Source organism: Triturus cristatus, chromosome 2_1 (genome assembly GCF_964204655.1).
Source record: "Triturus cristatus chromosome 2_1, aTriCri1.1, whole genome shotgun sequence".
Taxonomy (NCBI): Eukaryota; Metazoa; Chordata; class Amphibia; order Caudata; family Salamandridae; genus Triturus; species Triturus cristatus.
Window position 1 is genome coordinate 273,933,105 of NC_140581.1, and position 26,286 is coordinate 273,959,390.

The following is a 26,286-nucleotide window of genomic DNA, read 5'->3' on the forward strand; positions in this document are numbered from 1 at the left end:
TAGGGAGACTATGATGGCATCCTCGCGTATCGTCGGGACTCTGCCCAAGACTCCGTGCAGTCTGCACAGATTAAGAGCAGTGTTTCCTTTAGGCATGAATCCTGATTGATCTGGGTGGACTAGATCGCATATCACCTTAATCAGCCTCGTAGCAAGTACTTTAGCTAGGATTTTGGGTTCCGCGTTTAGCAACGATATAGGGCGATAAGAGGAGCATTTCGTCTTGGGTTTCCCTTCTTTGTGGATTGTTACAATGGTAGCAATTCTCTGATCATACGGCAAGGACCCCTGCTTAAGGCTGTCATCAAACATGGACTTCAGGTAGGGGGCCAATTTATCCGGACGGAGTTTGTAATGTTCGATAGGAATGCCGTTTGGGCCAAGGGCCTTTCCCGGATGCAATGCTCTTACAGCTGCCGCTATTTCATCCGCAGAGAGGGCACTGTCAATAAATGTTTGGTCTGATTCTGACAGCGTAGGAAGAGAAATATCTTTGATAAGATACGAAAAATCCGTCTCAGGGTAAGGTGCCACTGATCTATACACCGTTTGGAAGTGAGCTGCAAAGTGGTTAGCTATGTCTTGAGGGTCAGTTACAGGGGACCCGTCAGCACCTTTAAGTTCTGGCACGAGCTTGCTGGCTTTCTCTTTCTTGTCCAGCCAGGCGAGCAATTTGCCAGCCTTGTCACCCCAGTCATATATGCGTCCCAGCCTTTCATGTCCCATTTGTTTGGCTCGATCAGTGACCAATGCCCGGTACTCCTCCTGCCGCAGCCGGAGGAAATGAAGGATTTCCGGTGTGGTGTCTGAGCTGACATCCTGCTCTAGTCGATAGATCTCCTGTTCTATGTCGGAGATGTCTTTCATCCTATCCTTCTTGGAGCCCGCAATCAGAGAAAGGGCCTGCCCTCGGATTACTGTTTTGAACGCTTCCCATAATATTTGAGGGGACTTAACTGTGTGTTCGTTCTCAAGAAAGTAATTGTCCATGGCTTTAGTGAGGTCTTTTCTGATGTTGGGATTCTTGAGGTACCAAGGGTTTATTGGGGCAATTCGTCCCACCCGTGTGTGGTCTAGTACTATGTGGACCCACAGAGGGGAATGATCGGAAATACCTCTGGTCAGGTGATGGATTTTGTGAATGTCTGTGATTTGTGGAGCCGGAACTATTCTGTAGTCAAGGCGGGATAAGCTATTGTGTGCCCCTGAATGAAAGGTATGCTGGACCTTGTCTGGGTTGCACGCGCTCCAACTACCTATCAGCCCCATCGCCTCTAGGAAACCGGAGAAGATGTGCGCTGCGGGAGTGGTTGTGCGAGGGGGGTGTCTGTCTAGTGTCCCCGATATTATTGAGTTGAAATCGCCTCCAAGCACCAATTGTCCCTCAGGCAAAGCCAACAGAACAGCGCTGAGATCAGTGAACCTTATCCCCTGTAGCCCCGGGGGTGCATATACTGACATAAAGGTAGCAGTTCGACCCTCCCAAGAGCCCGTAATTCCGACGTATCTGCCCCGATCATCTGCGTAGGTGGAGGTGAGTGAGAGAGGAAATGACTTTTTTTTGCATATGCCTACGCCCCTGGAGCTAGAAGTAAATCCCGCGTGTGCTACCATCGAATAACCCCATCTGTGCATTGCTTTGCACGTGTTGCCTATGAGGTGGGTTTCCTGGAGTAACACAATATCCGGTGACAGTCTCTTAAAGTATTGTAGTACAACACTTCTCTTTATCTTGTCCCCCAAGCCGTTCACATTCCAACTTAAAATTTTAATCTCCCTGTTACACTGTACTCCCATTGGTAAATAGACAGGTCCCCGCTACTGGGTTTATGTGTATGCATTGCTCTGTCGAGATGATGCAAAAGAACAACAAACAAATAAACAACAATCCCACCCAACATCCCCCCACCCTGCTTCCCTGCACTCCGGGCTCAGAACTGCCCATGAAAATTAAATGCAGAGGGCCTATCGCTTAACTATTCTACTGGAAAGAAGAAAAATGTGGGGGGAGGCCTTAGAGCCCTATAGCCCCCTTTCCCACAGTTACAAATTACTGGTGCAGTATATGATGGATACACAAGCCGTCGAGAATGCAGACATCCAATATGCCGACATAGATTACGACGCAAGCCTTGGTCAAACCTTGGCGGCTCGTGCTCCGTAAACGAAGAAAAACAGGCCAGTCAGTGCTACCCAGGGCCCATCAGCATGAGTCCGCCGCTCCACTTAATGGTCGGTGAGGATCTTTTCCGCCAAAGCCGGAGGGCCGTCAAGCCAGTCCGACGCCATCTCCGGCAAGTCAAAGAAGCGGGTCCTCCCCTCAACTTCAACTCTCAGGCACGCTGGGAAGAGCATGGCGTATTTGAGACCCCTTTCCCTCAATCTGCGCTTGACATCAAGGAAGGAGCGTTGTCTCATCTGTACTGCCCGGGTGAAGTTGGGGAAAAAGGTGATCTCCGCGTTGTCTAGGTGGATCGGAGGAGCGACCCCCCCCCCCGGTCAAAACCCTTTAGCCCTTAAGCATGCCCTTAGTGGGGCACTACTACCCTATTGTATTCAGGATCTATCTTGCTGACAAGCCATCACATCGGAATGATGGGTCCTCTAAATTGTACTGAAGAAAATAGGCCCTACCCTTCCTAGCCACTCTCCTGCACCTTCTACCATCTCCGGAACGACTGAGGACCATATGTCTGTCTTGGGGCAGAAAATGCAAGCCCTTTTGGCTTCTCGATAGTCTTTTGGCCTCTCGATAGCCCTTTGGGCTATCGAGATGGTGCCTGCATCAAAAGTAGGCTGTGGCTGTTACTAGTGAACTTGCTGGTGGCAAAGATGGATGGAGGCCTTCATCCCATATTTGGCCTTCAGTGCCTTTGTTCGGAAGGAAAAACAAGCTGCTCATTCTGGCCTAGGTCCTATCTGCCCTTGACCCTGGAGTATGGATTATTAGACTTGCAGTATGCTTATTTTCACATCCCCGTCCTGCGGGCCAACTGGTCATATAAGTAAGTAAAGGGCTTATAAAGCGCTCGGATGCCGTGGCAATTTGGTGCTACAGGAAGCAAGAAAGAGCAGAGGTCGAGAGTCGGGAGTTACTGGATAGCTATAAGGGGTTAAAAACACAAGTTTTGACCTGTCTCCTGAACTGAGACCTGGATGGAGTTAGCCTAGTCTTGAGTGGAAGTTCGTTCCAGAGCTTAGATGCCATAAATGAGACCTCTGCCTCCCCATCTGGTCTTGTTCACTCTAGGAACGTGGGCCAGGGCTTTGTTAGCTGATCTTAACATCCAACTGGGGGCATGCCATTGGAATAGTTTATGGTAGTCATTAGGCCCACCTCCATATAGGGCTTTCTGAACCAGGCAAAGTGCCTTGAACTCAGTTCTCTGTTTGACTGGGAGCCAATGTAAAGTTCTAATGGCGCCAGAAATGTGACTATATTTTGGAATGTTTAACAGAGTATGTGCCGCTGCATTCTGTAGGGATTGGAGTTTAGAGAGCTGGCGTTTATCAACGCCTAGGTACAGGGCATTACAGTAGTCGAGGAGGGAAAGAACAAGGGCCACCACAACTGGTTTCCTCAAGTCCATCAGTAGAAAAGGTAGGATTTTATGTATCGCTTAGAAAAGGAAGTAACCAGCAGATGTCAGCTGATTGATCTGACCTGTGGTGGCAACGGAGCATTTCCTTTTCTTTGTCCTTCCCTTTGGTCTCACCAGTTCCATTTGAGTGATCACAAAAGTGACAGTGGTAGTGGCAGCACATCTTCGGAAGTCACGGGTCCCAGTCTACCTAGTCAATTGGCTGCTAGAGGTGGGCTCACCGCAGGCAATAGTCACCCACCTCCAGACTAAAGCAAACCTCCCGACATCCTTGGGGTTCACTATCAACATGCCGAAGTCACATCTAACTAATTCTCTGACATTACCTTTCATCGCAGTCATTCTGAACATGGTCCTTTTTCATGCCTTTCCCCGAAAAGGCGAGTCCTAGACTTTCAGCCTTTGTCCTGATTTCATTGAGGTTGACGTAGGATGCTGGGGCTGATGGTCTTCTGCATCCTGCTGGTCAAGCACTTCAGGTGGCCTCTGAGGGCTGTAACTGGGATCTGAAGTCTTAGTGGGCCCAATACCTGCAGTTGTAGTTGCTCAGCCACAATTTGCTTAGTCTCAGACTCCTGCCCCCACTCAGGGCTAGCAGTAGTGGTGGATGCATTGCTTTTGGGTTGGGGGGCCCACTTGGGAGAGGTTCTTCTCCTCCATCCACCCCCGTCCCTGGTGCGTAGCCCCCACCCACCCTAGTGCTTAGCACCCACCCCCCCCACCCCAATCCCCGGTGCTTAGCACCCACCCCCCCCACCCCAATCCCCGGTGCTTAGCACCCACCCCCCCCACCCCAATCCCCGGTGCTTAGCACCCACCCCCCCACCCCAATCCCCGGTGCTTAGCACCCACCCCCCCACCCCAATCCCCAATCCCCGGTGCTTAGTACCCACCCCAATCCCCGGTGCTTAGTACCCACCCCAATCCCCGGTGCTTAGTACCCACCCCAATCCCCGGTGCTTAGTACCCACCCCCCCCCACCCCAATCCCCGGTGCTTAGTACCCACCCCAATCCCCGGTGCTTAGCACCCACCCCCCCACCCCAATCCCCGGTGCTTAGCACCCACCCCCCCACCCCAATCCCCGGTGCTTAGCACCCACCCCCCCCCGTACCCACCCCAATCCCCGGTGCTTAGTACCCACCCCAATCCCCGGTGCTTAGTACCCACCCCCCCCACCCCAATCCCCGGTGCTTAGTACCCACCCCCCCACCCCAATCCCCGGTGCTTAGTACCCACCCCCCCACCCCAATCCCCGGTGCTTAGTACCCACCCCCCCACCCCAATCCCCGGTGCTTAGTACCCACCCCCCCCACCCCAATCCCCGGTGCTTAGTACCCACCCCCCACCCCAATCCCCGGTGCTTAGTACCCACCCCCCACCCCAATCCCCGGTGCTTAGTACCCACCCCCCCCACCCCAATCCCCGGTGCTTAGTACCCACCCCCCCACCCCAATCCCCGGTGCTTAGCACCCACCCCCCCACCCCAATCCCCGGTGCTTAGCACCCACCCCCCCACCCCAATCCCCGGTGCTTAGCACCCACCCCCCCACCCCAATCCCCGGTGCTTAGCACCCACCCCCCCCCCCCCCCCAATCCCCGGTGCTTAGTACCCACCCACCCCCACCCCAATCCCCGGTGCTTAGCACCCACCCCCCCACCCCAATCCCCGGTGCTTAGTACCCACCCCAATCCCCGGTGCTTAGTACCCACCCCAATCCCCGGTGCTTAGTACCCACCCCCCCACCCCAATCCCCGGTGCTTAGTACCCACCCCCCACCCCAATCCCCGGTGCTTAGTACCCACCCCCCCCACCCCAATCCCCGGTGCTTAGTACCCACCCCCCCACCCCAATCCCCGGTGCTTAGTACCCACCCCCCCACCCCAATCCCCGGTGCTTAGTACCCACCCCCCCACCCCAATCCCCGGTGCTTAGTACCCACCCCCCCACCCCAATCCCCGGTGCTTAGTACCCACCCCCCCCACCCCAATCCCCGGTGCTTAGTACCCACCCCCCCCACCCCAATCCCCGGTGCTTAGCACCCACCCCCCCCACCCCAATCCCCGGTGCTTAGCACCCACCCCCCCCCACCCCAATCCCCGGTGCTTAGCACCCACCCCCCCACCCCAATCCCCGGTGCTTAGCACCCACCCCACCCACCCCAATCCCCGGTGCTTAGCACCCACCCGCCCACCAACCCCGTCCCCGGTGCTTGGCCCCCACCCGCCCACCCTCGTCCCCGGTGCTTGGCCCCCACCCGCCCACCCTCGTCCCCGGTGCTTGGCCCCCACCCGCCCACCCTCGTCCCCGGTGCTTGGCCCCCACCCGCCCACCCCCGTCCCTGGTGCTTGGCGCCCACCCACCCACCCCCGTCCCTGGTGCTTGGCGCCCACCCACCCACCCCCGTCCCTGGTGCTTGGCGCCCACCCACCCACCCCCGTCCCTGGTGCTTGGCGCCCACCCACCCACCCCCGTCCCTGGTGCTTGGCGCCCACCCACCCCCGTCCCCCGGTGCTTGGCGCCCACCCACCCCCGTCCCCCGGTGCTTGGCGCCCACCCACCCCCGTCCCCCGGTGCTTGGCGCCCCACCCCCGTCCCCCGGTGCTTGGCGCCCCACCCCCGTCCCCCGGTGCTTGGCGCCCCACCCCCGTCCACCCACCCACATCCCTGGTGCTTGGCGCCCCACCCCACCCACCCACATCCCTGGTGCTTGGCGCCCCACCCCATCCACCGGTTGTGTAATTAGTGCAAATTGTTTTCTTTGCCTATCAAGTTATTGTAAGTTACCACATCACATGCTACTTTTTAGTCCATGGTTTGGTGGCGATGTTTCTGTTGTACATCCACTAGACTTAATCAGCAATAAAATGCACCGGCCTGTATTTATGCCACTCATTTGCATAAATGGGACAAATAAACAAAAAGAAAGCTTGTTTATATCAAAGCTTCTCAAAAGAAATGGTGATTAGCTGTGTAATTCATTTATACACCTTTTTGCTTTTAATATTTATGATCTGTTTTTGCTGTTTCTTTAATAGAGAACTGAAAGATAACCTTGGCAGTGATGATCCAGAGGGAGACATACCAGTATTGCTGCAGGCGATCCTGGCGAGGAACCCAAATGTTTTCAGGGAAAAAAGTATGCAGAACAGATTTGGGGTACAAGGCGGTGAGGATATGTTTCAGTGAATTAATATGAAGTGTAAAGCACAATAGTGCCACATAACTCTTAAAGCTACTGTTGTGCAAGATGGCGTTGTCCCCTGGGTAATCTGCAAAATTTAAATACAGTTTTTGGGATTGAGAATTACCATGTTATTTATTTATTTTTTTACTTTCATGTGTTGCTTGTACATTTGGCATTTCACGTTACTTGTTTTAGTCATTGTGCCTATTTTCCCTGTAACTGGAATAAAAAAATTAACATTTGACACTATGCTGGAAGAAAGAGTAAGCAAACATTTTACAAATGGCATAAATAATAAAGGTGTCTGGCATGTGTAACTGACCACTTGACTTGTTGAATTAAGAGCTTTGATTACTGGTACCTTAAGATTTTCTTCCGTTTTCGTTTCCCTTTTCCAATTCTTTGCTTTGACAGTCCTAAGAAGCTGCTCTTCCAGTGTGATTATAGACATAGCTTGCCTGGTCAATAAGACTTGGCAGTCGAATACTGAATCCTTAGCATTACATTAGCATCAAATTATTTTCAAATCATTTTAAAATGCAGCAAGAACTTTAAGCACAAGTTTCAGACCGCATCCAGAAATACTAATTAAGGACCAATATCATGGTACTAGGAATGGAAGCCAAAAAAATGGGCTTGTTCTCCTCCTCTCTCTGCATGCTTCCTCTTAGATTGATCTCTCTACTAGAGAGATCAGTGTATTGACAGGGACATAATGGTAGCCCATAATTGTTCTTGATTTAGACCTCTGAAGATAACCTCCACTTTTGTGTTCTTGTAGTCTACAAGAAACCTCCAATCCCCAACACCTACTAGACTTTTTCCTCCTTGTTCTCCTACACGCCTTCATTTTAAGCACTTCTGTTTTTGAAACTTAATGAATTTAGAGTAGCATTAGCAGATCACCAACACTTGCATATATGTGTGTGCGCATATGGTATTTCTTTAGCACTAACCTAGCCAAAAGGCCCCAGAGCATTGTGCGCTTTCTTCGGTAAAGGGAAAGCAGTACCCACAATGCCACTGAACTATTAGGAAAGGAGAAGCGCTATCAGCCAATTAAGAAGAGGATAGTCATGTTTTCAGAAGTTTTCTGAAGACCGACAGAGTCTGCATTGGCAATGAACTAATTCCAGAGCTTGGTGGCGGCTACAGAGAAGGATCTCAAGGTCCTCCCGGGAGTGTACCATTGAAACATGGATAGGATATTAAATACTTGCTTGCAATAAATAATGACTCAACCACCATTTCTGATATATTGCTAAATCAGATTATGAACGGAGAAATACTGCCTCATTCACACCACATGTCGAACACACGTTGGGCTGGCTTGGTCAGCCTTGTGTCGACCAATATGAGTGTAGTAAACTTGGTGTAAATTTGAAATGAAGCAACTTTTTTTGTAATTTAAAGACACTATTGGTTGCAATCAATACCATTATTGATCTTAGTGTCCATAAGCTCAATCCTATTACGCAGCTTGTTCAGGACCCTTGATTTATGTACTTCCATCTTCATCACCACCATGTACATGTTGGATGCAAGGTGTCTCTGTGCTAAGTGGATATGTGACTGATTAATTTAGATTTTTCAGGAAAGGGCTAGAATTTCTTTTGATCAAATTACATAGATGGAAATCAAATCTAATTATTGGAGATGGTGCCCCCTCCTTTTTAACTGATCTAAGTCAAGAACTCTCCACCTTCATGAAGATAGCCCAAATGGTTGATATGATGCTTCACCTTCTGTAATGAGCTTCCTTTAAAAAAAAATGACCCAAGTTCCTACATTTTCCAGTTTTGAAGCGAGAAAAGAAAAAGGGGGTTCTCCTGTGTGCTCAATCAGCCTCATCCACACAGTTAATGTCTTGGAAATGGGGTGAATCTCACCACAAGGGGCTTGGTATTTAATGAGCAGTAGCGTTTTTAACAGGAGGAGATTGTTCATGGCGCACTCATACTGAAATGGTGATGATTAGATTCTGGGGTACTCCAGAAATGTTCATATTGTGGTAGTACAATCAAGTAGTTTCGACGAGGTGAGAACTGCAAACCCTCTCGCTGCTTAAGACAACAATGAACCCTCATAACTCACGTTCAGGAATTTCCTTGATTATCAGTATTGGGGTTTGGTTTGGAATATGTATAGCAGTTTAGGCAACACTACCATTTTGTTGAGGGAGACATGCCGTATTATTGAAAAAGGGCATTAATCCAATTACTGATTCTTGATTCCTTTTTCAACAAAAACACCTGTTCTTGACAGACAATATTTGGGTCACCATACACAGCCTTTTAGGAGATTCTCTCAATGGAGAGCCATCCACAACCTGCTGCATCTTAGGAGTAAGTGGGAAAACTTCAGTTTATGCATAACCCAGGGTATGTGCCAAAGGAAGGGACGTCTGCCTTTCTAGGAGGCAGCTTGACAGGTGAAGGTTTCCCAAATAGGAGAATGTTATCAGCATATAAACTACCTGCTTGTTTACATATAATTCCGATACCCTAATCTGTTTACTCCACATATCTGGCAGGCAAACTGCTCAACCATAAGGGTGAAGAGAAGGTCCGATTATGGAAACCCCTGCCTATTGCACTTGCCCAGGAAGAAGCTATCTAAAGGAACCCAGCTGACGAGAAACCCCAGCTTCTGATACAGCATATAGTAGACCAACTAATGAGGAGGAATAGTTCCCAACCCCAGCACCTCAAACAAAGACCACTACACAGAGTTAAAAGCCTTATCTTCATCTAAGACAGCCACTACAGCCTTTATCTTTGGGTCTTTATTGTGATGAATGGCTAAATGCCTTCTCAGATTATTCTGTGTGGACCAGGTTTGTATAAAACCCACTTCTGTGCAAACAAGTATGGCATATACAGATGCAGCTTGTCAGCAGTTTTGTATGAGGAGCACTCCTCTGCTGGCTTACCTTGCTTTGCAAACGTGTTCTATGCTCCCTTTAAGTGGTGTCAGATAGACAGCTAACCAAAAATGACTTCCTGCCTCTGGAAGAAGTGGGGTATAATCAAATCCGACTCTTCAGTATAGAATTCCATACAGATAACTTCTGGACCAGCGCTTTATTAGCTAATTCTACGATCTCATCAAACTCCTCAGCCGTGAGTGGTACATTCAGGCAATATTGTCCATCTTCAAGCTAAGGCAGCCTTGTTTAGATATAATTTTTTCTTCTCAATGAAGTGGGATGTCTTGGGAGCAAAACGTGAGCAGTAATATTGTAGAAAAACTTCAGCATTTAGCTAGGGGCACTTAACCTCCTTTTCATCTTTTACTGTTCATATTTCAGCTTGTGCCCTTGTTTTGTGCACCCATACCCAGCTTCTTGTGTGATCCCCTTAACAACTCACTGCTACCTTACAAGACACGTTTATTTCCACAGTCTGCTGTCTTACGAAACTCAGCAAGAGCATCTTTGATTTGTTGCCGGGTAGATTTATCCCCTGTGGTACGGTATGTTACAAATTGGGTTTTAGTTGACTGGGGTGTGAGCAGGGTCAAGCAGCTACCACAATCCTAGTAAGGGTAAGGCACAAGGAAACCCCAAATTAGCATGTGGTCACCCTATGGTAGCTTGGCACAGGGCAGTCAGGCCTAGCTTGAAGGCAATGTGTAAAGTCTTTGTGCAACACTTCACAGTGAAAACACCACACAAAGATACCACACCGGGTTTAGAAAAGTAAAGTTCTGTTTAATAAATAAAACCAGACAAAGACAACAAATGTCCATTCAGAGATATTCAGTTTTAAAGTTTTAGGTTGAAATAGCACCAAAAAGCACAAAGTTCCAACAAGGGATATCTGGTTGCTGCGGACCAGGACAAATTCACAAGTTCATACTGACCACGATAGAGTGCGGGCTGGCTACAGAAACCCAGTTAGGCCTGCTGAATAACTTACCTTCAATCCTGGTTGTGGAGCGATTTGTGGATCCGGGTCGACGAAGCGTTGTGCAGCCGACGCAGTGTGTCTTTTACGAGATGCTGTGAGGCTGCAGTGCGAGGTCCCGTTGCATCGTTATCGAGGATTCAGTTTACGGGGCTTGTGATGCTTAGTTCTGGCGTCGGGGATACTGTAGGCAGCTGGTGATGTCTGTTACGAAGAGCTGCGATAGGAAGTCCTGCGTCATCGAGGCTGACATCGACAAAGGAGAAACATCTGATGCTGACATGACGAAAGCCTAGATTGAAGCACTGGCAACCAATAAGGACATGAGAATGGAGGTAAGAGACATTGACCCCAAAACAATTGCATGAGTCTCGAAGGCAGGCTCATAGGCCCTGAGACAGAGCCCCTCTGATCCCTCGAAAGGTATTCTGCAGGAGGAAAATCTATAGATACGACTCAGTTGGTGAAAAACGGACAAGGGAGAGACGCTTTTTCGAAAAAGGAGAGGTCTCTAGACGAGCAGAGAAGCTCGACGACTGATGTGTTGTCGAAGGAATCTTTGACGTCGAAGAGAAAATCAACGTTGACTTTCGACACCGAAGAACCCTCAGCCGTATTTGAGAGGAAGAGGTGCATTGAGGCGGACTGTGCTTTGACACTGTGCCCTGGGCTCCTGCCAATCGGGTGCCCATGGCCTATGTTCCTTCCCTTAAACCCAAATTGGCAAACCCTGGCCACATGGAAACAGGTTCTGCGCACACGTTTAAAAATGAACACAATGTGGTTGGACCAAAGGGTAAGGTCGAAAGTACGAAAAGGGTCTACACCAGAAATGTCTTTGTAGGTTTAATCGTGCGTATCATCAAATGAAAAAAGGAACATGAGAACAACCAGCCGACACGTGTTTCGTCAACGGGAAACAACCCGTGACTCTTCAGGGCTGGGAAGGACACAAAGAGAACAAATAAAAATACAAATAATAATTAAACGGTACAGCAAACAAGAACGGTCAAGGTGGAGGAACAAGAAGTGGATGTCCTTCTGTAAAAGAAAAGAAACAAGGAACACAAAAGAATGGCACCGTGAGAGAGTACAACCGGTCCTTGAAGTGGTACATGCGGAACGACCGCGCGGCAACTATTGTGGAGGGGCCAAATCATACTTGTCAGGAAACAGTAGGGTCATAAAGGAGTAACAATAGTATCACATACATGGAAGGAAATGCAAAGAGGAAAAACATGCCACACAGTTCGTAAAGTGTCTAGCATATTATCAATAGGATCACAGTGTGTCACAACAGTGAGATCGCCATTCGAATTGTGGAGAGGGATGAACGAGACTGAGAATATTAAAGAAAACTGAAGCGAAAGAAACAGAAACGGAGAAATCCCAGGTAGTCGGTACAAAGGTAGGAAGGCTGTAAGAGAGAAACCACAGGTAGACAGAACATGGGTGCCGAGACTGATAAACATGTGTATTGCGAACGGGCACCCCACGGGTGAAAATGACTGAAAAGGCGTGGGGAGGGTAAACCACTGACAGTGAGCAAGAAGTAAAGAGAGGGAGGTCCGCGAGAGAAGGAAACGGATGAGTGGAGTAAAGTGACAGAGAACAAGGAAGAATCCAAAACAAGTAAGCGACCCAAGACGCGTAGCGTGTAACCGAGCCTGGTACAGTGCGAGAGAATAAACACGGATGAAATGTGACCAGGAGCGATAGGGAAACGATAACAAGTGATAGGCGTGAGAGAAATCTACCTGCAAGCAATAAGGATGGCAGGTAGCCAAGTTGTGGTCTCGATGGGTGGAAAGAGGTGAGGATATCACCGTAACAATCGCGGTATACAGGAAAGTGGAGAGCTTCGGAAATGGCGCTAAAAGGAAAAGTACAGGAGTAAGAACAATGACGGCAAGTAAAAAAAAAAAAAAAAAAGAAATGGCCGAGTGGGAGTCGCTTACCGTAAGCGCAGTAAGAACACCAAGAAGTCTCTTGCTCAAATACGGCAGAGATAAAGGGCGGGTAAATCCGTTGGGATGCGTGGATGACGGGTAAGTCACTCCACAGAGAAATCTATGGGAGGTAAAGGGAGCGTGTAAAAGGTCTGAGTGAACAGGGGGGGGTTTCAGAAAGGAGGGCGGAGGAGGAGTGCTTACCGTGAGGTCCGGGCAGCGAGCTGGAATCGTCTCGCGCTCAGCATGGTGGAAGCAGGAAGTGAATATAAAGGAAACAAAAAGGACTAGAGCGTGAAGGGCCAACCAGGCGGACCGGAAGTGAGGATAAGAGCATCCAAGGTGAAGACGATTACGGCAGTGAAAAAACTAAACAGAAGAATCCTAGTGGTGATAGAACGAGCCAGACACACACAGGGGACAAGGTTGGAGAAGGGTATTCGTGAAAAAAGCACTCTTAGGCGCCAGAGACACAGAAAAAAAGTATTGTCAGTGGTGCACAGTAAACATCCGAAAACTCGCTAGTAGTGCGAGAAAAGGATAATCTTACAGAAAGGCGTACAAAAGGAAAAAGGAATGGAGTAAAGTTAATAGACGGAAAGCAGTAGTAAGACAGGAAGGGGGGAGTGGAAACAATAAGAACCGATGTATCACGATGCAGCAAAGGCAAATGGCACACGTAAGTGAAAATAAGGCATACATATAGCAGTATCCAAAAGCAAAAGAGGGCATGTCAGAAACAGGGACGTAAATTCATAATAGGAGGACTGCATAAATCAGAATCAGGAACCCAGAAAGTACTGTAGCTCATGGTCAATGTTCAAGCCGTGTCGCATGGTATGTAGGCGCATGATCCAGATTGCTTCCAGGCGACGTAGTTTCAGTTCTCGGTTACCACCTCTGACATTCGGTGGTGTAGTGTCTATTCCAAAAAAGGTAAGTTTCTTCAGAGTGCCCTGGGTCGGGCAAGACATCACATGTATGGCCATAGGATATCTGGCATCACCATTGCGCATTGCTCTTGCATGTTCAAAGATGCGTTCTTTCAACGGTCTGATGGTGCTCCCTACGTACTGTTTTTTACACGTGCATTCCAGGATGTAAACAACGTACCTGGTGTTGCAGTTAATGTTGCTCCTGATTTCAAATCTTTGATTCACCGCACTAGTGAACTTGTTGATGCCGTGAAGTGCCCATTTGCATGCACCACAGCAGCCACATTTGAAGAAACCTTTGGTATGTTGAGTGAGCCACGTAGTGTTTAAGGTGGTGCGTGGGACTGTGGGACTGAGTCTATTTCTAAGGGTTCTCCCACGTCTGAAAGTGATTTGAGGCTTGGTGGTGATGAATTCCCTCAATGTCCTGTCTTTGAGTAGAGTGTTCCAGTGTCTGTTAAAACTGTTTCTAATGACAGTACTTATCTCATTGTAGTCAGTGATGAGTCTGACCGGTTGGGACTCTGAATCGGTTCTCTTTTTGTTAAGTAAGGTTGCGTTTCTGGGGATCTTCCCAATTCTCTGGGCTGCCTTCTGAAGGGTGCGTGGTCTGTAGCCTCTGTTGATGAATCTCCCTCTCATATCTCTGAGACAGGCCTCAAACTCACAATCTTCACTGCAGTTTCTACGTGCTCTAGTGAACTCTCCGTAGGGAATAGCCTGTATTTGATGTAAGGGGTGGGAGCTTTCGGCATGGAGAATGGCGTTACAGGAGGTAGCTTTGCGATGAAGACGGCTGTGGAGAGTGTTGTGGTTTACGTATAGTTCTACGTCTAGAAAATTGATTCGGCTTGTGCTGGAGATGCACGTGAAGCGCATGTCCATGTTGTTCGAGTTAAGATATTGGCAGAAATCAGTGAGACTATCTTGGGTGCCAGACCAAAGTAGGAGACAGTCGTCGATGTAACGACCCCAATATATGATGTTGTCAGTCCATAGTGCCCCGTTAGGGCCCCAGATCCAGTTGGCCTCTAGGGCACCCATGTACAAGTTGGCAAAAGATGGGGAAAATTTTGAGCCCATGGCCACACCTTTGATCTGTTTGTACCATTGTCTGTCGTACAAGAAATAGTTATTATTCAGGATGATTTCCATCATGGTAGTGAGCATGTTGGTGTGTTGCCACAATGTAGCAGGTCTGTTTTCTAGGAAGTGAGCAACTGCTTTTAGACCAAGAATGGGTTTTATGGAGGTGTATAGAGAGACCACATCCAATGTGGCCATGATCATATCAGGTTGCCACACGACGTTCTCAAGGACACCCAGAATGTGTTTTGTGTCCTGGATGTAGGAGGGTAGGTTTCTGACCATGGGACTGAGAAACAGGTCAACATATTGAGCTAATCTTTCTGTGGGTCCTCCTATGCCCGACACGATAGGTCGACCAGGAGGAAAAATGGCTTGTTTGTGGACCTTGGGTAGAGTGTAGAGCCAGGGGAAGGTAGGTCTTACTACTTTCATATAGAGTGCCTCATCTTCATCAATCAGACCAAGGGTGTGCCAGTCTGACAGGTTCTTATTAATCAAGATGGTTAAGGGGCCCGTGGGATTATCATGCAGTAGTTCATAACAAGTATTGTCTTCGAGTTGTGTAAGGATCTCATGGTGGTAGTCAGTGCTGTTCATGACCACCACGTTGCCACCCTTATCAGCTACTCTGATAGTGATTTCAGTATCAGCTCCAAGAGTTTTGAGAGCTAGACGTTCGCATCTCTTGAGATTATCCTTGGGTCTACGTGTAGCCATCATTCTTTTGTTTTCATAAACATCTAGGTCTTCTAGGACAAGGTTGTGGAATAAATCTATAGAATTACCTCCCGCTAAGGTGGGTGTCCATTTAGATTTGGTTTTGAGGCCACTGCAGATGGTGGCGTCAGTGTCTATGTCCAGTTCTTGTAAGAGGTGTTCGATACTCAGGGGAGAGTCCTCAGTGTCGGTGAGTGACAGTAAGAGGTGTGTGGCTTTAATGTCGTTAATGCTCTGCATGTTGGAGGTAGTAGTGTCTACAGTGTGCTTAGGTCTATTGGTTTCAGAAGAGATAGCAGAGAAATGTTTTTTAAGTTTAAGACCCCTGATGAATTTGAAAAGGTCAATCTTGGATCTGCAAAGGTCTCCTGTCTCATGAGGGTTAAAATTAAGGCCTTTGCTAAGGAGAGAGATCATGTCGTCAGTGAGACTCTTAGAGGAGAGGTTGATTACCTGTACTTCTGAGGTGGAGGTGGCTATTTTTTCCCGTTCCCGGATCTTAGCTTCCTCTTGTATTCTTCCTTGCCCAGCTCTTTTCCCTCTGTGGGTTTTCTGTCTTGTGCGCCGAGTCTCTGTTGCGACCTGTTTTCCCTTCGTATGGCCTGTATCTCTCGTAAAAAACCAGAGGTAGTGGTTCTTTCAGCAGAGGGGCCCTGGGTGTCAAGTTCACTGTCACTGGTCTGGATTGAATTGAGTGAGGAAGAACTGGAGGAGATAGTGCCCGTGTTGGATCTAGAAATTGTATCACCCCGGGAAGAATTCTGCACTAGTTGATCATACTTGCGGGCAAAGGTGAAGACACGTCCCTCTCTGTAGTCTGCCTCGTCTCTCTTTGGTTTCTCTCTTACAGCCTTCCTACCTTTGTACCGACTACCTGGGATTTCTCCGCTTCTGTTTCTTTCGCTTCAGTTTTCTTTAATATTCTCAGTCTCGTTCATCCCTCTCCACAATTCGAATGGCAATCTCACTGTTGTGACACACTGTGATCCTATTGATAATATGCTAGACACTTTACGAACCGTGTGGCATGTTTTTCCTCTTTGCATTTCCTTCCATGTATGTGATACTATTGTTACTCCTTTATGACCCTACTGTTTCCTGACAACTATGATTTGGCCCCTCCACAATAGTTGCCGCGCGGTCGTTCCGCATGTACCACTTCAAGGACCGGTTGTACTCTCTCACGGTGCCATTCTTTTGTGTTCCTGGTTTCTTTTCTTTTACAGAAGGACATCCACTTCTTGTTCCTCCGCCTTGACCGTTCTTGTTTGCTGTACCGTTTAATTATTATTTGTATTTTTATTTGTTCTCTTTGTGTCCTTCCCAGCCCTGAAGAGTCACGGGTTGTTTCCCGTTGACGAAACACGTGTCGGCTGGTTGTTCTCATGTTCCTTTTTTCATTTGATGATACGCACGATTAAACCTACAAAGACATTTCTGGTGTAGACCCTTTTCGTACTTTCGACCTTACCCTTTGGTCCCACCACATTGTGTTCATTTTTAAACGTGTGCGCAGAACCTGTTTCCATTTGTAGTGGGTGTCTCCTACACCCCAAATCGCAGGGGTTCTTTTCTTGCCAGGGTTTGTTTTCCCCTGATCTTGCAGCACCGTACTTACCAGTCCACTATCTGACCCTTGGTGTGTTATGTTTGAGCGCCATTCTTCCTTCATCAACTAAACCCCTCACAGAACCTATTTTAAACCCTGGCCACATGTCAGCCCCTGGTAAATGGTACCCCAGGTACCCAGGGCCTTGTGTCCAGGAATGGCCTCTAAGGGCTGCAGCACTTATTGTGCCACCCTTAAAGGCCCTGTACCCTAACACGCACACACTGCCCTTGCAGGCGGAGTGTCTGGGTCCAGGACAAAACAGTTGACATGGCACACATCCCTGTGGGCCATGCCCACAACATACACTGCCCTGGCATACATCAGCCACCCCTCTAGCTGGGTGCCCTATGCCAGTGGTGTGGGCACAGGAGCATGAGCCTTGTGCCCCTACAGTACCCAGGCCCATTCCTGGGCACTGTGTGCAGTGCTGCCATTTAGAGTATATGGTGCTGGGAGATCGTCAACACGAACTCCACAGCACCATGATGGCTTCACTGAAGACTGAGGAGTTTGGTATCAAACTCCTCAGCACATTAAACCCACACTGATGCCACTGTGGGATTTAATGTACAATGCACGACAGAGGGCATCTTAGATGCCCCCTGAACCTAACCTACAATCCACGTCTGGTCTGAGGTGCTGCCTAGGCTGCCACACAGCAGACATGTTGCTGGACCCCTGGGTAGAGAGCCATCCGCTCTCCTGGGCGTGCAACAATGCACATCCTGGGCGAGGTGCTAGGCCTCCTCCCCCAGGATGGGCAAGGGGAAGCTTCAAAGGCATGCCGCCTTTGTGAGCTTCTCCAGGCCACTTGCTGTACCTAGCAACTGGCCCCTACCGGTTCTCAGCCCCCACTCTGGCGGGAAGACTGTCCGTAAACCCCAAGGAAGGACAGGGGGTGTGCCAGCCTCTGCCAAACCCACCCCTCAGGTGGGGGAGGCAAGGTGAAGCACGTCCCCGGGCTCTCGCCATCTTGAAGATGGGTGGGCCCTGCCCAATCAGGACTAGGCCACTGCCTCCCTCCCACAGGAGAGTGGCAGGATAGGGGGTGTACCCACCCCAGGGCAGGGACCCAGTGGTCTCTGCCCTTTACCTACCTGTAACGCCCCTAAATTTAGAAGATTTCAGATTCCAGATTCCAAGACAGCAAAGAAGAGCAAGAAGAAAGAGAGAAGAACTGCGAACCCTGCACACACCAAGCCTGGGCTGTGCTGGAGTGGACAAAGACCCCGAGGACGTCCCCCCGGTGACTGTGACCCCGAATCCGGCACTCAAGGACCCACCTCAACGCTCCTGACGCCTGCAGCCTCAGAACCAGGGACGCCCCCAACCGCGATCAACAGAGGGTAAGATTTCCCGACACCAAAAGGCACCCCCTGCACCCGGCACCCTGCGGCCCCCTGTGCCTGACTCCTGGGTACCTACCTATCCTCCAACTATCCAACTTACCTCTCGAAGTGGTGGTCACTCCTGAAGAATCTTCATCCCCGAGCTTGCAGCCTTTGTTCGTCCTTGAGCTTTTCCATTGCAATCCATTGAGCGCTCGAAGGCTCAAAAGCACCCTGCACCCAGCTGCCCTAGTGGCCCTGGCAGTGCAACTTCTACTCCTACCTACTTCCCCATTTTCCCTGAGCAAGTGACCAGGAGCCCAGCTCCCACAGCCGCGTGGCCTGCTAGTCAGCAGCCACCTACCAAGGGCCCCCCGCCTCCCATAGGATAACATTGGTCCTAACTCACTCTGCACCCGGCTGCCCCAGTGCCGTTGAGGGTGTAACAACTGTACTTACCTGACCCTGAGAGACCCCTGAGTCTATACCCAGAACCTTAACTCTGCCAGTCGAATACTTACCCAAAAGCCGATAACTCACTTTTCTTCCATAGGGTAACATTGACTGGTTTCTCTTGAAATTTCTTTTAAGTGTGGAGTTTCTAAACTTTTAAATATTCACCTAAAATCAACCGAGTAACGAAAACAGAAATACTCATCTGCTATTAGGAGAGATCCCAGTGCTGGATCTTGGTGCCCAGCACTGAGCCTGAAAAGTACTTACGACCGTACTTCCCATTAACCCAGTTTTCTTTCATAGGAAACCATTGACTGGTTTTCTGTGAAATTTCTTCTAAGTGTCGATTTTGCAAACTTCTAAATATTCCTTAAAAATCTCAACTGCTTGCAGGTGGTACACTAGTGCAGGATCCAACACTGACCTAGAAAAAGTAACTATAACCCCACTTACCTGCTAAGTGAATTTCCTTCCATAGGATAACATTGGTAATTCGATCAGAAAAAGTTTCGTAGTGTCAACTTTTAAAATAGCAAAATATTGCTTAAAAATTACAACAGTAACTAAAACGTATTTACTCACTTGTTTCCAAGAACTGTCCCAGGACTGAATCTAGGATCCAGTCCTGGAGTTAGAAAAGTATTTAGAGAGTAAGGTTATATCTAACTTTAGCCTCTGCCAAACCTCTGTGGACTCTGTACACACTGTACCTAGTTGGGAACCAAAAGGTAGCCAGGTCCTCCGGGGTTTGTGAGGTTGCTGACCACAAGAGATGCCGGGTTGGAGCAGGAGCAGGTTCGAGGGTCGACAGGCCGGTAGGGCTGGGGCCAAAGCAGTTGGTGTCTTCCTCTTTTTAGCAGCTGCAGGGCAGGTCTTCTTTCTCCTTGCTCTTCTTTGTAGTTTTGAATCTGGAATCTGGGGAAGGCAGGTTCAGGGTGCCCCTAAATACTAGATTTAGGGGCGTTACAGGTAGGTGAAGGGCAGGGACCAATGGGTCCCTGTCCTGGGGTGGGTACAACCCCTATCCTGCCTCTCTCCTGTGGGAGAGGGGCAGTAGCCTAGTCCTGATAGGGTAGGGCTCCCCATCTTCAAGATGGCAAGAGCCCAGAGATGTGCTTCACCTCGCCTCCCCCACCTGAGTGGTGGGGTTGGCAGGCTGGCACATCCCCTGTCCTTATTTGGGGTTTCCGGCCAAAGCTTCCCGCCAGAGTGGGGGGGTTGCAGTGGCCTGGGGAAGCTCACAGAGGCGGCATGCCTTTGAAGCTTCCCCCTGCCCATCCTGGGGGAGGAGATTTAGCACCTCGCCCAGGATGTGCATTGTTGCAGGCCCAGGAGAGCAGGGGCTCTCCTACCGAGGGGTCCAGCAACATGTCTGCTGGGTGGCAGCCTAGGCAGCCTCAGAGCAGACGTGGATTGTAGGTTAGGTTTAAGGAGGCACCTCTAAGATGCCCTCTGGGGTGCTTGGTACATTAAATCCCACACTGGCATCAGTGTGGGTTTAATGTGCTGAGAAGTTTGATACCAAACTTCTCAGTCTTTAGTGTTGCCATTATGGTGCTGTGGAGCTCGTGTTTGACGAGCTCTCAGCACCATGTACTCTTAAATGGCAGCACTGCACTTACAGTGCCCAGGAATGGACCCGGGTACTGTAGGGGCACAGGGCTCCTGCGCCTGTGCCCACACCATTGGCATAAGGCACCCAGCTAGAGGGGTGGCTGATGTATGCCATGGCAGTGTAGGTGATGGGCATGGCACACAGGGATGTGTGTCATGTCGACTTTGTTTTTGTCTTGCACCCAAACACTCAGCCTGCGAAGGCAGTGTGTGTGTAAGGGTACAGGGCCTCTAAGGGTGGCACAAGGAGTGCTGCAGCCCTTAGAGGCCTTCCCTGGTCACAAGGCCCTGGGTACCTAGGGTACCATTTACCAGGGGCTGACATGTGGCCAGGGTTTGCCAATTTGGGTTTGTTTTAGGGAAGGAACATAGGCCCTGGGCACCTGATTGGCAGGAGTCTAGGGCACACTCAAAGTACATTCAGCAAAAAGTGGGGGCATACCATGCAAGAAAGATGGCACTTTCTCACAGTATGTGTGTGTGAATGTATGTATATGTATGTGTATATGTATTTGTATGTGTGTGTATGTGTATATATGTGTGTATATGTATATGTATATGTATATGTATATGTATATGTATATGTATATATATATGTATATGTATATGTAATTCACTGAAAAAACCATAGGTTTCACACACGTTATAGTTGGGAATTAGCATTTAAAAAACCTTGCAAATTCACTTAAAAAAACCATAGGTTTCACACATGTTATAGTTAGGTGGATATTTCATTCGTAAAAAACCAATGAAATTCCTCCGTTATAGTTAGTTGAGAACTATAACTCGCGCGCCCGCAATCCTCTGTTCGTGACGTCACATATTACATCATTCATGACATGTTCAGTGGCATCACTCATGACATCACTGATGACATCATCCTTGTGATAGAGTGGTGGTATGTATATATATATATATCTACTCAGTACTGTAAAAATGTGCAATAAATGCAACACAAAAAACGTGTACAAAGTGCTTTCTCAGTTGCATGTCCCTAAGGCATTCCGTCCGGTTCTGGCTTTATGGTCAGGTCGCGGCTAAATTCTAAACACTCAGTATTGTTCTTTGCAGAGCTAAATAATCTGGCAAACGGTGCTAGGCTAAAAAAACATACAAAAGCTTTCTTCTGCTCCGTGCACGAAGTGTATCGTGTATATTATATCAAATACTTATGAAGGTACAAGCACTCTGCGCATCTAACAACTAATCACCACATGTAAGCGGTTTCAAACTAAATGAAAAGTAGTCGGTGCCCCCCTGCAAGGCTCTCTTGTCATAGGAGCAGATAAGCTAGTGCCTTTTTGTGCCAGCAGCGCAGTGCACGCTCGCTCCCCTGATATCTGCATTATCTGCCCCCTCGTATCTGTTTAAATAGTTTTATCGGGGTAACTGGCCTGAGAGCCACAGAACTGCGGGTCAGAGTCTGACGACCTTCTGGTCATTTCGGAAATGACAGCCTTCAGTTTCACCCTGGAGCAGTGGAGCATGAACAAAGTAAACAGGGGGCTTTCTTCATGTCTGTAGAAAGAGGCGATCAGGAGGGTGCCCTGAGGTTGTGCAACGGGCTACTCTGTTCAAAAAGCCTCTCTGGGCCAGTGGAGGAGATAATCTTCACATCAGAACTCTGTGTACCTCCAGAGCTGTTGGTTAACATTTTAAATGGCACCATTACAGGGAATGCTTGAATGCACCAATGCAGCTGTTGCACTGCAAATATGGACGACTGTGTATATTAAGACAAGCACGGGCTTGCGGGAAAAAAAACAGGCACTGTTTACAGAAAACAGTGCCCGGACGCGCGGCCACAACTTGAACGCGACGAATCCTTTGAAATAGGAAACCGAACAGATGGCACACAGCGCGGCCCTGCTCCTAATCGAATTGGAAACAGCTGGCCAGCTGCAGGCGCCCGCAAGGTAAACGCGGTACATGCACAAGTGCCACGAGTGCTCATTGGAAACAGTACAGTACATGCACGAGTTTCCCAAAAAGTCGTGAGTGATTCCAAGTGGTCACTCCTAAGCAGCGCTTGCGCGCTGCTTTGAGCTCGACCTATAAAAAGAGTATTATTTGTCGCAGAAATACAGGGTTCAGTTGCACCCAAGTCTTTGGCCCTCTCGACCCACCCTGCACAGTCTGCTTTTCACCCCTTTCGTGGCTATGGAAGGGGTGTCCTGCCACGTTCCACCCAGGGTCACAGGCCGGCGCATGCTGTCCAGCCCCTGGCTTCGGACGTGGGACCCACCGTCGTGGGTCTGTTGGCCAGCGAGCGGGCCAGTCCACCAGCGCCCCTTCTGCAGCAGCCTCTAAGCCCTCCTAGTCCGACCTTTCAGGGCCAGTGGGCGTCAGGATTCGCCATCACCTCTCCCACTGGTGCACCATCACGCCAGACAGGTGGGTTTTGCAGATAGTCCGAAGGGGCTTCTCCCTCCCCTTTGAGACTACCCCTCCATCCATGCCAACTCAATACCATCGCTTGTGGGAGGATCATTTGGCCCTTCTCCAACAAGAAGTTAGGGCTCTCTTGGCCAAGGGGGCTATCAAGCGAGTTCCTGCTCCAGAAGTAGGTTGTGGTTGCTATTTCCACTGCTTTCTGGTGCCCAAGAAGGACAAAGGCCTGCGTCCTATCTTGGTTCACAGGAACGTCAACCGTTTCCTCTGGAAGGAGAAGTACTAGCTCAGGTCCTATCTGCTCTCGACCCTGGAGACTGGATGGTAGTGTTGGACTTGCAGGACACTTATTTTCACATCCCCGTCCTGCGGCCCATTGGCATTACCTGTGGGTTCACGGTCGGCCACAAGCACTTTCAGTTGACTGTGCTCCCCTTTGACCTTAGCAGCTCCCCTCGGGTGTTCACGAAACTGATGGCGGTGGTCGCAGCTCATCTGCGCAGATCAGGGCTTCCAGTCTTCCCCTACCTTGACAACTGGCTGTTGAAAGCGGGATCGCCCCAGGCAGTTGTCTCCCACCTCCAGACTAGGGTGGACCTCCTGCATTCGCTGGGGTTCACTATCAACGTGCCGAAGTCACACCGAACTCCCTCTCAGAAGCTCCTTTTCTTGGGAGCGGTTCTGGACACTGCACAGTTTCGGGTTTATTGTCCCATGGAGCGAGTTCAGGATATTTGGGCTATGATTCAGATTTTTCAGCCTCTACATCCCGGGTGTTGGTCGGAATGACCCGGAGGCTGTTGAGGCTCATGGCCTCCTGCATCCTGCTGATAGATCATGCCAGGTGACATATGCGGGCTCTGCAGTGGGACCTGAAGTTCCAGTGGGCACAGCATCAGGGGAATCTGTCCAATTGTGTCCAGATCTCGGAGGGCACTGCACGACAATTGCAGAGGTTGCCAACGAACCAAGATTGGCCGATCCCTCTCCCTTCCCCAACTGGCGTTCACAATGGTGATGGATGTTTCACTTCTGGGTTGGGGTGGTCACATGGGGGAGGCGGAGATTAGTGGCCTCTGGTCTCCGCCGGTGTCCGGGCTCCACATAAACCTTCTGGAGCTCAGGGCGATCCGTCTTGCGCTAAAAGCATTCCTCCCCTCTGTCTGGGGAAGAGTAGTGCAGGTGTTCACACACAACCCCACCGCCATGTGGTACTGCAACAAACAGGGCAGGGTGGGGTCATGGGCCCTATGTCAGGAGGCTCTACGTCTCTGGACACGGCTGGAACATCAGGGCATATCCCTGATGGTTCAACACCTGGCAGGTTCGCTGAACGCTAGGGCGGACAAACTCGGGCGCAGGTGCATGATGGATCACGAATGGCATCTTCACTTGGAGGTGGTGCAAGGTCTCTTTCTGCAGTGGAGAGAGACTTGGTTAGATCTATTCGCCACCGAAGAGAACGTGCAATGTCAGCAATTCTGCGCGTTGGAATTTCCAAGGTGGCACTCGCTAGGCAATGCTTGCGGCGCGAGTGGAGTTGCGGTCTTCTATATGCCTTTCCACCTATACCACTTCTGCCCAGAATGCTGAGGATCAAGCCGTCCGGGCCCAAGTCATTCTTGTGGCTCCGGATTGGGCACGAAGAGTCTGGTATCTCGAGCTGTTACACATGTCCATCGATCCTCCGATCAGACTGCCTCTTCGGGAGGATCTTTTGTCGCAGCAACAGGGGATGGTCCTCCACCCGAACCTGTCTAGCCTCCACCTTCTTGCGTGGAGATTGAGTGGTGGCAGTTGACAGCCTTCGACCTTCCTTCCGAAGTCTGTGATATCTTGGCAGCCAGGCGTCCCTCCACTAAGACAGTATACACCAGCAGATGGAACAAATTTGTGGCATGGTGCACAGCAAAGGCTGTGGATCCCATTTCTGCCCCTTTTTCTGATGTTCTCTTGTTCCTCCTTTCTTTGGCCCAGCAGAGCTCTGCTCTGGGCACTCCTAAGGGCTATCTCCCAGTCATTTCAGCCTTCCTTAAGCTTCCTAATCAGCCTTCTCTTTTTAAGTACCCTGATGAAAATCACATTAAGGGCATTACTAATCTTTTTCCTCCTGTTCCCTTCGTAATGCCTCAGTGGGACTTGTACTTTGTTCTTACTTATCTTATGTGCGCTCCCTTTGAGCTGCTACATAACTTTCCTCTCAGACTTCTCACTTTAAAGACTGCCTTTCTGTTTGCCATCCCCTCTGCTTGCAGTGTGAGTGAGCTCCAAGCTCTTTCTACAAAGCCTCCTTTTCTCAGGCGGTTCATCCGGGCAAGTTTGTTCTTCAAACTCTACCCTCTTTTCTTCCCATAGAGGTTACTTCTTTCCATATTGGTCAGACCATCACTTTGCCCACCTTCTTTCCGCCTCCGCATCCTTCTAAGGAGGAAGAGAGGCTCCACGGCTGGATACAAAACATATGCTCTCATTTTATTTGGATCGCACCAAGCAATTCTGGGTGGATGACCAGCTCTCTTTTGGCTACGTGGGTGCCAAAAAAAGATTGGGCTGTGCACAAACGGACCATCTCTAGGTGGGTTGTTTTGTGCATTAAAGCTTGCTACTCTTCGGCAAAGAAGGAACCTCCAGTAGGATTGAGCACCCATTCCACATGGACGACGGCAGCTACCACTGCTTTGGGACGGGGAGTCCCCCCTCAGTGACATTTGTCAGGCAGCCATGTGGGCATCTCTGCACACATTCACGAAATACTACTGCCTGGACAGCCAAGTCCGGAGAGACTGCTTCTTTGGCCGTTCTGTTCTCCAAGACTTTCTGGTGTGAACTTGGTTCGCAGAACCACCTCTGGGGTTGATATTGCTTGGGTATCTATTCTAAGGTAAGGAATCTATAACTAATAGGCTATTTCAGATGAACCAGTTACTTACCTTTGGTAACGATATATTTGTAAGAGACATAGATTAGTTATAGATTCCTTACCGCCTCAACCGTTCTGCAAACTGACTTCTAGGGTCAATAATCCCTAGGGTTAAGAATCCCTTTCAGGGCCCTAGTTTGTGCACCAGTGGTCAGTGTCTTGCATAGCTCTACACTTCTTGTGTGGAATGTCGTGTAAAAGAACTGACGTCGGTGTGCGAGGGTGGCATTCAAGTAGCTACCTTTCGACACGCAGGGGTACTGCTAATAAAAATTCTCCGGATCCAGTCTGACGCCTGGGGTAATTCTACAGGTAAGAAATCTATAACTAATCTGTCTCTTACAGATATATTGTTACCGAAGGTAAGTAACTTGTTCGATACATCCATACACTTATATCTATCTGCAATAGCTGCATACCTTCAAAATCAACATCTGTCTCTTCAGAGTGCCTGTCATTAAAGCATTTGTGGAATTACTTAAGAGTCATACCCCCAAGACTTCCACCTGCTCCAGTTTGGGATCTCAACATTGTCCTCACCAGACTGATGGGTCCACCTTTTGAACCTTTGCACAGAT

At 49.4% G+C, this 26,286-nt stretch overlaps 1 protein-coding gene across 16 annotated transcripts in view; it reads left to right on the forward strand.

Moving 5' to 3' along the window:
- NIPBL (NIPBL cohesin loading factor) overlaps nucleotides 1-26,286 on the forward strand; it is a 1,722,939-nt gene that overhangs the window by 227,538 nt on the left and 1,469,115 nt on the right. For 10 of the 16 annotated variants that reach the window (XM_085631078.1, XM_085631074.1, XM_085631061.1 and 7 more), the window contains exon 4: nucleotides 6,641-6,771. In XM_085631078.1, the coding sequence (XP_085487204.1) occupies nucleotides 6,641-6,771 (131 nt within the window). The remainder of the gene's footprint in view (nucleotides 1-6,640; nucleotides 6,772-26,286) is intronic. The other 6 variants (XM_085631072.1, XM_085631070.1, XM_085631081.1 and 3 more) reach the window with 1 other exon arrangement.